Source organism: Rattus rattus, chromosome 12 (genome assembly GCF_011064425.1).
Source record: "Rattus rattus isolate New Zealand chromosome 12, Rrattus_CSIRO_v1, whole genome shotgun sequence".
Lineage (NCBI taxonomy): Eukaryota > Metazoa > Chordata > Mammalia > Rodentia > Muridae > Rattus > Rattus rattus.
Window position 1 is genome coordinate 70,517,908 of NC_046165.1, and position 11,208 is coordinate 70,529,115.

The 11,208-nt window shown below is 50.9% G+C and overlaps 1 protein-coding gene across 1 annotated transcript; it reads right to left on the bottom strand.

Moving 5' to 3' along the window:
- Nucleotides 1–964: 964 nt before the first annotated feature.
- On the bottom strand, nt 965–5,211 carry Rem2 (RRAD and GEM like GTPase 2). Its single transcript, XM_032918139.1, has 5 exons — nt 5,023–5,211; nt 3,595–3,939; nt 3,311–3,384; nt 2,264–2,471; nt 965–1,955 (listed from the first exon to the last, which is right to left on the bottom strand). The coding sequence occupies exons 1-5, from the start codon at nt 5,123–5,125 to the stop codon at nt 1,660–1,662; spliced, it is 1,026 nt and encodes a 341-aa protein (XP_032774030.1). The 5' UTR covers nt 5,126–5,211; the 3' UTR covers nt 965–1,659.
- Nucleotides 5,212–11,208: the final 5,997 nt, after the last annotated feature.

The following is an 11,208-nucleotide window of genomic DNA, read 5'->3' on the forward strand; positions in this document are numbered from 1 at the left end:
CCATATCCCCCTGCCTTTCACCACAGCCATCGCACATGCCCACTGTTATCCCCACATCTTCTCTGCTATGGTTCTAGCTCTTCTGTGTTGAATCGCAGGTTTAAAGCTAGAACCAGAGCACATGATGCGTAGAATCTCTGGCTGTTTACTAGGTAACTGCAGGCACGTTACTGAAAAGGTTTCTTCTACTGTAAAGCAGACAGCAACACCTTATAAGGTCTTTAAGGAATTGACGAAGTTAAATCTATTCCTAAGGATAACTCCATTATTGGCAATCCTACCTCATCTTCTGCTGGGCAGCCCTGCTCCCTAACTACAAGGACTTAGGAAGAACCCTACCTCTCTTTACCTGGTTGTAGGATGCTGCATGGGGTGGGTTGGAGGCCCAGCTCTCCAGCACTCAGGTAGCTGAACTAAAATGTCTAGAGGTGAGGAGAGCTGCTGCCTCTGCTCTCTTTGTTCAAACTCATGGCTCAGGCAGCAGCAGCGTGGGTGTCCCCAGGGGAGGCAATGACAGCTTCAGTTCTCACACGGGCTTTGCAGGTGACAGCTGGAGCTGTGAGGCCCTGCCAGGAAAGGCAAAAGCCCACCCCTAGCACGCCCCAGGTAATGGGCATGCAGGGGGACACAGTCTCCACCCTGAACTAACCCAAGTCAAAGCGGGGTGACTCTGAAACTCTCCACCTGGTCCCTGCAGGATGAGGAGGATAAAGAGTCAGGACCCAGACCTGGAGCCTGGGACTCTGCCAGATCACCTCTGGGTCTGTTTCTCTCCAGATCCATTGTCTTACTATTGTTGAGGGCCTGTCCCAAGACCAAGCCAACTCCAGACCTTTCCTAAAGATCCTAAAGATGTCCAGTCCTTGCTTCCAGGGTCTCCCAAGTTCTCCTACCCATAAGAGAAGCTTCCCTTCTCATCTCCTTTTCTGGGAACCACCAGAACAGAAAGCCAAGATAAACACAGTGCAATAGAAAAAAAATTTATTGGAAAGGGGAAAGGGTGGCCCTTGCTGGTGCCTCCTACTCCCTGGCCACAGGGGTTTCTAGCGCTCAGCTCTACCTTAGGGTATCTAAATGTAGAGAGTCTGCTCACATCTTCACTTCAGTAACCTTAAACGAAACATGCTATAGTAGATTGCTAAGTCAGAGTCCAATTTCAAGAATAACTTCCAGCCCTTTCTTTTAAGAACGTCTTAAGGGCAAAGTGGACCAGGACAGAGGACAAGAGAAACATTTTCAGTCATCTCTGGAAGAGTCATCTCTGGGTTTCTACCTTTAAAACTTGCTTAAAGGTAAGGCATGTTCAGAGTACTGAGAAGGTCAACTCCATCCAGGAGGCTTACAAAGCACTTTTCCAGTTCTAGTTGTTGGAGTCTCTTCCGGGAGAGGTGGTTTCTTGCAAGTTAATAATAACAATAAAAAAATACCTTGCAGCACGGATTTCTTCCCTGTCTTGCAGGTCTTGAGGCGCAGTGTGGGGTTGGCTGTTCAGACCAGGCGAGGTGGTGGTGGTGGACCTACCAGCTACCCGGCCCCGCCTCCCCCTCACACCAGGGCATCCTGGGTATTTTTGGTTTCCTAGACGGACTGGAGTGGGGTGAGGGGGCGAGCGGAGGGCACGGTGACCATGGCGACTGCAGTGACCATGGCGACCGTGGCTCAGAGCACAGAGAGGTCGTGACACGACCTGGAGCGTTGCTTGAAGAACTTGGCGTTGCGCGGCACCAGGTTGGCGAGGAAGCGCTTAGCTTTCTTGGTGAGGCTCTCGCGGCGCGTAGGCGGCGCGGGGCCGTCGGGGCTGCTAGGTTCCGGCCGCTGGCCTCCGGCATGACCCCGGCCCCGCCGCAGCCTGATCTGACGCACAGCGCCCTCGAAGAGCTCACGAGTGTTGTGGTGGAGAGCGGCTGATGTCTCTATGTGCTTGCAGCTCAGCGTCCCGGCCAGATGGCGACCCTCTGCAGAAAGAGAACAGCAGTTCAGGCGCCTGCTGGGCAGCTTTGCCTATGACTAGGGTGGGCTAGCACAAGTGGGGTAGGAGATGGGGGAGGAACCACAGAATCCCAACTCAGAACTGGACTGGAATTCTAGGGTAGAAGTGCAAAAGGGTGGACAAGGTGCCCAGGAGGAGCAGTGAAGGCTAGTGAAGGACTTCAGAAGCTGGGTAGTGGGGTTCTTTCCTGACCCACCAGTGACCCACGCACCAGTTGGGGTAAAAGGCCTCCTCCTGGAGATTTCAAGTACAGAATGGGTTCAGGATACACACCCTCCAGTGACACCTCCCGGGAACGGGCCAGGTCACTCTTATTTCCAACAAGGATGACAGGTAGGTCGTGGTGGGGCCTCCCAGCCCGGAGTCGAAGAAGGGTTTCAGGAACTTTGGAGAAGCTTCGTCGATCTGTGACTGAAAAGACGATGAGAAAGGCGTCCCCCGTCTGAAGGCAGTGGTCCTGCAGCCATCCTCCTGCATCTCCCTGCAGATAAGCAGAGAATCATGAAATGCTTGGGTTAGCGGCATTGAGAAGGCCTAGAACCTGTATATCAACGACCGGAGACCAAGAACCAACTGTCTTTTCTTTTTTTTTCGGAGCTGGGGACCGAACCCAGGGCCTTGTGCTTGCTAGGCAAGTGCTCTACCACTGAGCCAAATCCCCAACCCCAACTATCTACTTTCTTAGACTTAGAAGACTGTTAGGAATATGGAAGGGCTGAGGATGTAGCACAATTGGTAGAATGCTTGCCTGGTGTGCACAAAGGACTGAGTTCAGTTCCCAACATGTTGTAAGCTTGTAATCCCCCACACAGCAGGCTAAGGCAAGAGGAGTGTTGTGAGTTCCAGACCAGTGTGGGCTACAGTGTGAGACCCTGTTTCCCAAAATAAAGAATTAAAAAAAATAATTTAAAAAGTAACAGAATGTAGCCTCTCTTTCCTATATAGTACTATTATGTTCCTGTTCAGAAGCCCCTGCATACTGATTCCATAGAGACTTCTTGTCCTGTCACATCAGACTTTCAGGCAGAAGTATTTATGAATGGTTCAGCTTCTGTGTATTTAACCTGACTTGAAGCTGAAGGGTTTGTCAAATTCAGCTTCTAACGTTTGTCTGAGCCAAACGGTCCCTGGAAAACGGTGGGTATGACAACCAGGAGACATAATAGGCATTGCCAAGGTGGGCCTTTTCTCCTTGAGATGTGCTAATGCAGAGTCATTGCTAGCCTCATTCGAGCCAGGATGGGTAATGCCAGCAGCTTCAGCCAGACTGCTCTTCCCCAGTCCCTGCAAAGAGAGTCACAGCTACATCTTAGTCCTCACCTGTTCCCAGATGTCATAAACAATTAAAGTCACTTCTTCTTTGTCCACCATGATCCGTCTCTCATAGGTGTCCTCTGTTGGGAAAGAAGGGACAAAACATGAGGAGGTTCCCCAACATTCGTGAGACCTGGTGTCCAGGAACACCTCCCAGCATTAGGGAATCTCCTCAGGGATACCTCATAGAAAGCATTGGAGACATTTCTCTTAGATGCTGTCCTCCAGAGACTGTCACGGCACAAACACTTTCGTACCTGACTAGAGTCCTACAGGGTGCCCCCGAATACCTGAGTTCTCCATCTCGTGAGCATTGTCTCCCTGGAGACCTCCGAAAGTGCCTGCTAGAGTGCTCTTGCCCACACCACTCTCTCCCAGGAGCATGACCTTAAAGACGCCATCTTTTTGGGCCAGGGCTGCCTCTCCTGATCCCAACGAGTCAGAGGAGCCAGAGGAAGAGGCCTGAGGTGGCCAGTCAAGCTCATCCACAGCTTGAGCCCGCCGCAGCTGGTGTTTGTAGGGCACAGGCATACTTCCTCTTCGTCTGGGGACCCCAGGAGCAGGAGGTGGCCCACCTCGGTCCAACTCTGCCAACAGTTTCTCTGGCTTCTGCTTCAGAAGTGTCGTATCGGCTTCTAGAGAAGGAGAGAAAAGCCATGGGTGAGGTATATTTAGACATCTGATGAGCAGTTAATTCAAGCTGCTGCTTCAGAAGCCCAGCTATACCCAGCTAAAGACCCAAAAGAACTGAGAGTCATTAGTCTAGCCTTGTGTACTAAAATTCCCCCGAAACTCAAAGCGATGAACTTTCAAGGAGCTGGCATGATAGCTTCCCTCGTTGAGCCTAGCCACAACATGTTCAAAACTTGTGTCACTTAGGGAGGTCCTGTGCACAGGGTTGCACACCACTCACACCTCACACTGACACAGGCACACCCCTACACTAGGCCCAGTGGGTTGGGACGCTATATCTTTCCACTAATGGACCCTGCCTCGTCTTTTCTCCCCGGACTGGCAGGTGTAGGCAGAATCGGAAACTTCACAGGGGCCTTATTCCTAGGTCTGGGGGAGGAGGGCTGGAGAAGGGGAGTGCACTGTTTCCAGTGTCCCCGTAGGTAGGCGAGCATCTCGTGCGGGTGTGTTTGTGTGTGAGAGAGAATCCTCCTGGATTCTTGCCTGTCCTGGCGGCGAGTGGGAGAGAATGTTGTATTCGTGGGGAGGTAGTGGTGGTGGAGAGTGTGTGTGAGAAGGATGACAATTCAAGGGTTGGGGTAACTAGAGGAACAACAACAGACACAACAAAGGGGGATGGAGCGAGGCTATAAATAGCACAGGATCAATATTTGGCAGGCAGCCAAAGATGGAGCTAGAAGAAGCCCTTACAACAGGTCCCTAGGGAAGCCCCCTTAGCTGGGGATTCCTAGGTTTGTGGGCTGCTTCTTTTCTTTCCCCTTCCCCCAGGGCAGTCTTTGCCTGACAGGGATGAGGTTAACCTAGGGGCCAAGTGCCAGTTTCTCTGGCAAAGCCCTGAGCGCGTTGGGGGAGGGGCACTTTGGCAGCTTTCCCCCTTTGGCTGTCCGGGGAATCTCAAAAGTGCAGGGGTCTCCTTGGCCGCATTTGTTCTTCCCTTTCCGTCGGACCCTGCCCAGACCTTCCCACCAAAGCTTCAGCTTCCCCGCCCATAGCTTCAGTCACATCCTATTCCCCTTAGCCCTCACCTGGTGTGGGTGTCCCTGATGGGGAGGCCTGGCGGCTGCTAGAAGAACAAAGTGCTACGGTTTCGGTGTCCGCGTCCATGTCGGTGTCAAGGTCCGTGTGCATTGGCGTGCATGTGCGAGTGCAGCCCGGCGGCTCACAGCACCGGATCCTCACTCAGCAGCACTGTCAGCTTTTCCCTTTAAATACTACCCCCCCATCCCATTCCCCCCCCCCTCCGCTCCAGACACCTGGGGAAATTGCCCCGCCTCCTGATGAGGTCACATATGCTAATGAGCAGTGATGTAAGCGGGATTCCCTCCTTCTGTCTCCCTGCTTTTTCTTTGTGTCACTTCCCTCTGGGAGCATACTCCCTGCATAGGCACAGCTTGGCACACAGGGAGAACCGAGCAGCCAGAGGAACAGAAGTGTAGGTTTCAGAGGGCAGTGTGGAGGCAGGAGGCTGCGGATAAAGGAGTTGAGAGTGGCAGGAGGCAGACACCCGGAGAGCCTGAGGACTTTCGCTCCAGGGTTCAAGACTATAAGCCTTGTCTATTGTTTCCAGTCCCCACCCCACGTCCAGCTCAGGGTGGGTGCTCAGTGGCTAAAGAGTGTGACGGGCTGACTAAAGGCTAACTGGAAAGACAAATGAATCAAGAGATGGCGAAGCTGGGGAATGGCTACACTACTGTCGAGGTCCTTCACTCTGTCTCCTCTGGAGTAAGAGCTGCAAGAGACTGCAGGCAGAAGAGAGAGCTCTGAGGAGGGAAGTCCCCTTGAACAGCTACATTTGCCTTCACCTCTCTCCGCTAGGTGGGCACGGCTGGAGTTAATCTATGGGAAACCAGAACCGGCAACTCCTTGACTGTTCCTTGTCTGCTCAGCTTCCTTTTCTCTCAGGTTCCCATTCTACGTACCCCGTACCCCAGTACCTCTCTGCTTCACCCTATTTTGCCAAGTACTTGCCTATGTTAGCTCTCTTCCTTTTCATGACTAAGGTTTAGAATGGTTGGTGGGTGGCCTGTCCCCAAAGCACTCTTGCAAAGTGTCATTTTGTACGATTCCCACCTTTATACTCCCCATGCCGAGACAACCCACCATTTCTAAACAAAGTTGCTCACTTTCTCTAAAATATCCGAGACCTTCTTTTATTGGTGATGTATTTTGTCATTCTCGGAGAACTTTCCCATGGAAGAAACCACAAGTAACTCTGGGAGTCTGTATAGTGCCCCTGATCTAGGGATCAGCCCCCGAGCAGGGTCTGAAGGGGCTGATAGAACTCCGCAGACCTTCAGTTTCCACTCACAGTCGATCGTTCCGGGTTGCTTCTCTGTTGCCGTGATAAAACCCAGGAACAAGCTCGGACGGAAACGGTTTATTTGGCTGTCAGGTTACACTGCATCATCAGGGGGAGCCAAGAGAGGAACACAAGAAGGGAGCTTGGCTGGAAATCAGGCCAAGCTCTGGACTACTCGGCTAACTTTCTTATAGAGTTCAGGGCCCTTGCCCAGAGTAGCACTAAGGACAGTGGGCCAGGACCCCAAACCAAATAGCAATCAAGAAAATGCCCCAAGGACACGGCCAAAGACTGATCTGGCAGAGGTGGTCCCTCAGTTTAGGTTTCCCCTTCCCAGGTGTCACTTTGACCACTGAAACTAATGTGACACTTATTTTATTTATAAGTTTGCTATACAGAGTATATTCTGTAATAGAGGTATACTTAGAACAGTGACCTTGGTAGCCGTAGGTTTCTGTGAATGCTCCATGGCTGTCCAGGAACTCTGTAGACCAGGCTGGCCTCGAACTTAGAGATCCGTCTGCCATTGCTTGCACCACCATTGACACTGCCACCCAAGCATCTTTTGGAAAATCTTACAGTTCAGATTTGTGTGTATGTCATGTGTGTAAGCCACATGTATGTAGGTGCCTACGGAGGCCAAATGGAGGTGTCAAATCCCGTGAACCTTGAGCTATTGGTAGTTGTGACCTGAGTACATACTCAGGTCCTCTGGAAGAGCAGCAACCACTCTTAACCTCTGAGGTAGTATGTGAGTGTGTGTGCGTGAGTGCATGTGAGTGTGTGTGTATGTGTGTGTGTGTATGTGTGAGTGCTCAAGTGCGTGTGCATGTGCGTGTTTGAGACTGAATCTTACCTTAGCAATTCTGGAACTCTGTTCCTCAGGCTGTCCTTGAACTCATGGTAATCCTTTTGCCTCAGCCTCCTGTGTGCTGGGGTTTGACACATGTCTGGGCTTTTGATTTTTTGGTTTTTTTTTTTTTTTTTTTTTTTTTTGCCTTTATTTTCTGTGTATGTATGTGGACAGACATATGCAGCTGCACTCATGTGGAGAGAGGTCAGAGGACAACTCAGGAGCTCCTCCTTTCACTGCCAGGGGTGTGGGTATTGAACTCAGGCCTGGTAGCAAGTGCCTTCACCCAGTGAGCCATCTCACCAGCCCTATTTTATCTTTTATAATTTTGGTTTTTTTTTTGAAGTTCCGGTCATCAAATCCAGGACATTATGCATGTAAAATAAGTCTGATACCTGGGCTGGAGAGATGGTTCAGTGGTTAAGAGCACTGACTGCTCTTCTAGAGGTCCTGAGTTCAATTCCCAGCAACCACATGGTGGCTCACAACCATCTGTAATGGGATCTGATGCCCTCTTCTGGTTTGTCTGATGGGAGTGACAGTGTACTCATACATTAAATAAATAAATAAATCTTTGAAAAAAAAAGTCTGATACCACTGAGATCCTTCTCCAGCTCTGTTTCTGAACTCTAAGCTGTAGTTAGGCATGGATGGTAGCACTTCTGTAATCTCTCTAGGCCAGTGCTTCTCAACCTTCCTAACGCTGCCAACTCTTTCACACAGTTCCTCATGTTGTGGTGACCCCCAACCATAACATTATTTTCATTGCCACTTCACAATTTTACTTGTAATTTTGCTACCATTATGAATTGTAATGTAAAATACATGTATTTTCCTATGGTCTTAGGTGACCCCTGTGAAAGGTCATTCGAACTCCAAAGGGTTTGAACTGGATAGGTCCAGTAAGATCCTGTCTCAAAACTACACTCAGAAGACTCACCTTAAAGAGGTTGGCTGAAACCTGTTTAGAAATATTTGGAAGGCAGAACTGGGAATACAGCTCAGTGGTAAACATGGACTCAACCAATCGGTGGAGAACTGCTGTTCGAGAAGCTGAGGGGAATTATGGAGTTCAGAGACCAAGCCTGGCCTACCCAGTAAGATCCTGTCTCAAAATTAACCTCAGAAAACACCCTACCAATGCAAGCTTTACTTATCTGCAAAGCTGATTTGGTACTTGGGTTTGTTTCTCTGACGCTATGTCAGACCGATTCAAAAGCTACAGACCCTGGCAAGCTTCCCACTGGGAATACTGCCCCTTCACGAAAGTCTTGGACCACAGGGGGACAGCCTTCTCCACTGTCACACGGAGAAGGGGCTAGAGATGTCTGCTGCTCCACAATCGCCCAACTCCGCCGTATCTCCTCACGTCTAAGGACCTCCATGGGGGTCCCCCACACCTGAGGCTGGGCCTCTTAGTGCTATTTAAAGGGAGTCATGCTGTATTTAGAATCCAGAGTAAGCCTCAGAGATTCAGCCCTTTGCACTTTGAAGCAGTGGGGCTTAGTGGGATCTTTTAAGTTACTGGGTGTGGTCTCTGTCTAGACCAGTCTTTATGTCTACTTGATACAAGTTGGAGTCAGCTGAAGGGGGGTAACCTCAGTTGAGAGGATGAAGTTCCAGGTGTAGATGGGGTTGGGGGTTTAGTTCAGTGGTTAGAGCTCTTGCCTCACAAGCCTAAGGCTCTGGATTCAGGCCTCAGCTCTGGGAGTGAGAAGTCTAACTGAGGCATTTTCTCAACTAGTGATTGATGGGGAAGGGCCCAGCCATTGTAGGTGGGGTCATCCCTGGGCTGGAGGTCCTGGACTCAAGAAAGCAGGCTGAGCAAGCTGCGATGGACAAGCCAGTGAGCAGCACCCCTCCATGGCCTCTGGATCAGCTCCTATTACCATGTTTTTGCCCTGCTTGAGTTCCTGTCCTGACTTCTCATGAACAGCAATGTGGATGCGTAAGCTGAATAAACCCTCTCCTCTCCGGTTTGCTTTTGTTCATCATGGTGTCTCATTACTAGGTCAGCCTCCAAGGGGAAGGTGGCACCCTGCCTGGCCTCTTCAGTACATATTAGAGAATGACTTAACTGTGCCTTGAGTTTCGGCCAGCCGCAATCTGTGACTGTGGTGCTCCCTGCACCAACCAGCATCATGGGGCAAAACTTCCAGAATTGTGAGCCAAAGGGACTTTGTGAGACAGAGTGACGCTTTGTAGCTTAGGCTGGTCTTGAACTCATGACAATCCTGCCCCAGCCTCCTTTGCCTGTCTTAGGCTTGTATGTGTGCATAGCTCTGCCTTCCTTTTGTAAGTTGGTTGTCTCTGTTTGCTACAGTAGCAGTAACACTACTCCCCACGACCACCCCGTTCCCCAGGCCGTGGTCAGATTAAATCTGCACTGTTGGTAGAGCGTGTACCTATTGTATTAGTTGGGGTTCTCTGGAGGAACTAGTCAAGTTGATAGCCCAGATTAGTCATCAATCAGACCTAGCGGGCATGAAGCCCTGGCTTCAATCCACAACACTGTACAAACCTGACATGGTGTTAAGAGGCCTGTAATCCCGCCCTTGGTGGGCCTAGGGCAGTCTCAGGGAAAAAAGGAAACCTTAGTGAGTACATCTGCTTCCCTATATTGTCTGTGCAAGGTCAATTTCCCTTTCCACCCACTCTGGGGTTTCACTGTGGCTGGCAAAAGCAAGGTTCCTGCTTGCACCAGAACAGGATAAACGGCTATGTTCACGCACAGTACAATGACATATAAGCCCAGCCCCCCCCCCCAAGTGAACTCTTGTTTTCAAGTGTTCCTGCCACCATCCTGATGCATCCCAACCAGGAGCGCTCTCACTATCCAAGGTGCAAATACCCCAGGAAGGGAAAGACCTGAGGAGATGGAGGTATTAAACTATCAGTCAGCAGTGGCTACAGTGAGAGACCAGGCATAGGGAGAAGCAGGGGTGGGGGTGAAGCACTTCACAATACCAGCTTCACTTTGTTCTCTTCCCCTCCCCCTCCCCCCAGGGTTTGCTTGGGTAGCCTTTGCTGTCCTGGAACTCATTCTGAAAGCTTGAAGGATCCAAGGGAGGGAGGGCCAAAGAGAAAATGTAAGATCCCTAGCCTGGCAATGATCTCTGGTGAGGATGAGGTTAAAACTTAGGGCTTCCCTGATCCAAGTTGCTGAGGGTCCTAAGAGGGGAGAGCCTGGGGACGCCAGTTTGTTGGGGACTTGGAGGGAATGCTGACTTTTCTCAGAAGCTCTGGGGCAGCTTCTGCCATCAGTAGGGCTCCAACGCTTCTCCCATCTCATCCCCTCACCCGCCATCCCTCGCGCTTCAGCTCTGACTGCTTGGGATTCACTGATTCTAGCCTGTGTTTTAATCTGCTTCTCCTGCCTAGAGTTCGGCTTCTTTCTGACAGCATGGTTGAGAACACAGTTTGGGCCCTCCCCCAGAAAAGACCCCTTGGATTGGGTCAGTCATGCCAGTAATTTCACAGCCTCGAACTCCTTCCTGCTGCTTCTCTGTCTGTCTGAAGGGCCCAGGTGGAGAGCTCGCCTCTCTTGCCTGGCTGGGGTGCAGAGCCTGTGGCTCCCAGGTTTTACCCAGGAACAGACTGCTGCTGTGATCTGTGCTGAGAGCACTCCATCCACGGAGCCTTTCTTAACTCCAGGGCTCAGCTGGCTCTGAACTGGGCCTGCACCGAGTTCAGGCGTGACGCTGAGCCTGATGTCAGCTAGTGTAGGGCCGGGTCCTGGTGAATGAAGACACGGAGGTCTTTTCTCAGGGTTCCTGCCATGACCCTGCTTTCACGTAGCACAAAAGGAAAGGCCAGCAGTTGAAAACACACAGGAAGAGAGAGCAGGAGCAGAGGGCCAAGACACAGTCTCTGGAGGAGGAGCAAAGGGAGAGGCAGAAGCAGGATGCCGGCTTACGGCTGATTTACCAAGGGTTGAAGTTTATGATTCCTTTATTTTTGTCGTCTTGATTTCCTGGACAATGCAGCTAAGGGGCAAAAGCACTTGTGTCCTCTAAGTGGGCCAGGCATCGCAGGGATGGAGACTGGCAAAACCATCAC

Bases quoted from the DNA above. Each gene is read 5' to 3' on its own strand.
- Rem2 (XM_032918139.1), bottom strand. From the start codon at position 5,125: ATGCACACGGACCTTGACACCGACATGGACGCGGACACCGAAACCGTA. The intron at 3,940-5,022 runs GTGAGGGCTAAG...CTCCTTCTCTAG, and splicing joins ATCAGGGACACCCACACCAG to AAGCCGATACGACACTTCTG. The intron at 2,472-3,310 runs GTGAGGACTAAG...GCTTATCTGCAG, and splicing joins TTTATGACATCTGGGAACAG to GGAGATGCAGGAGGATGGCT.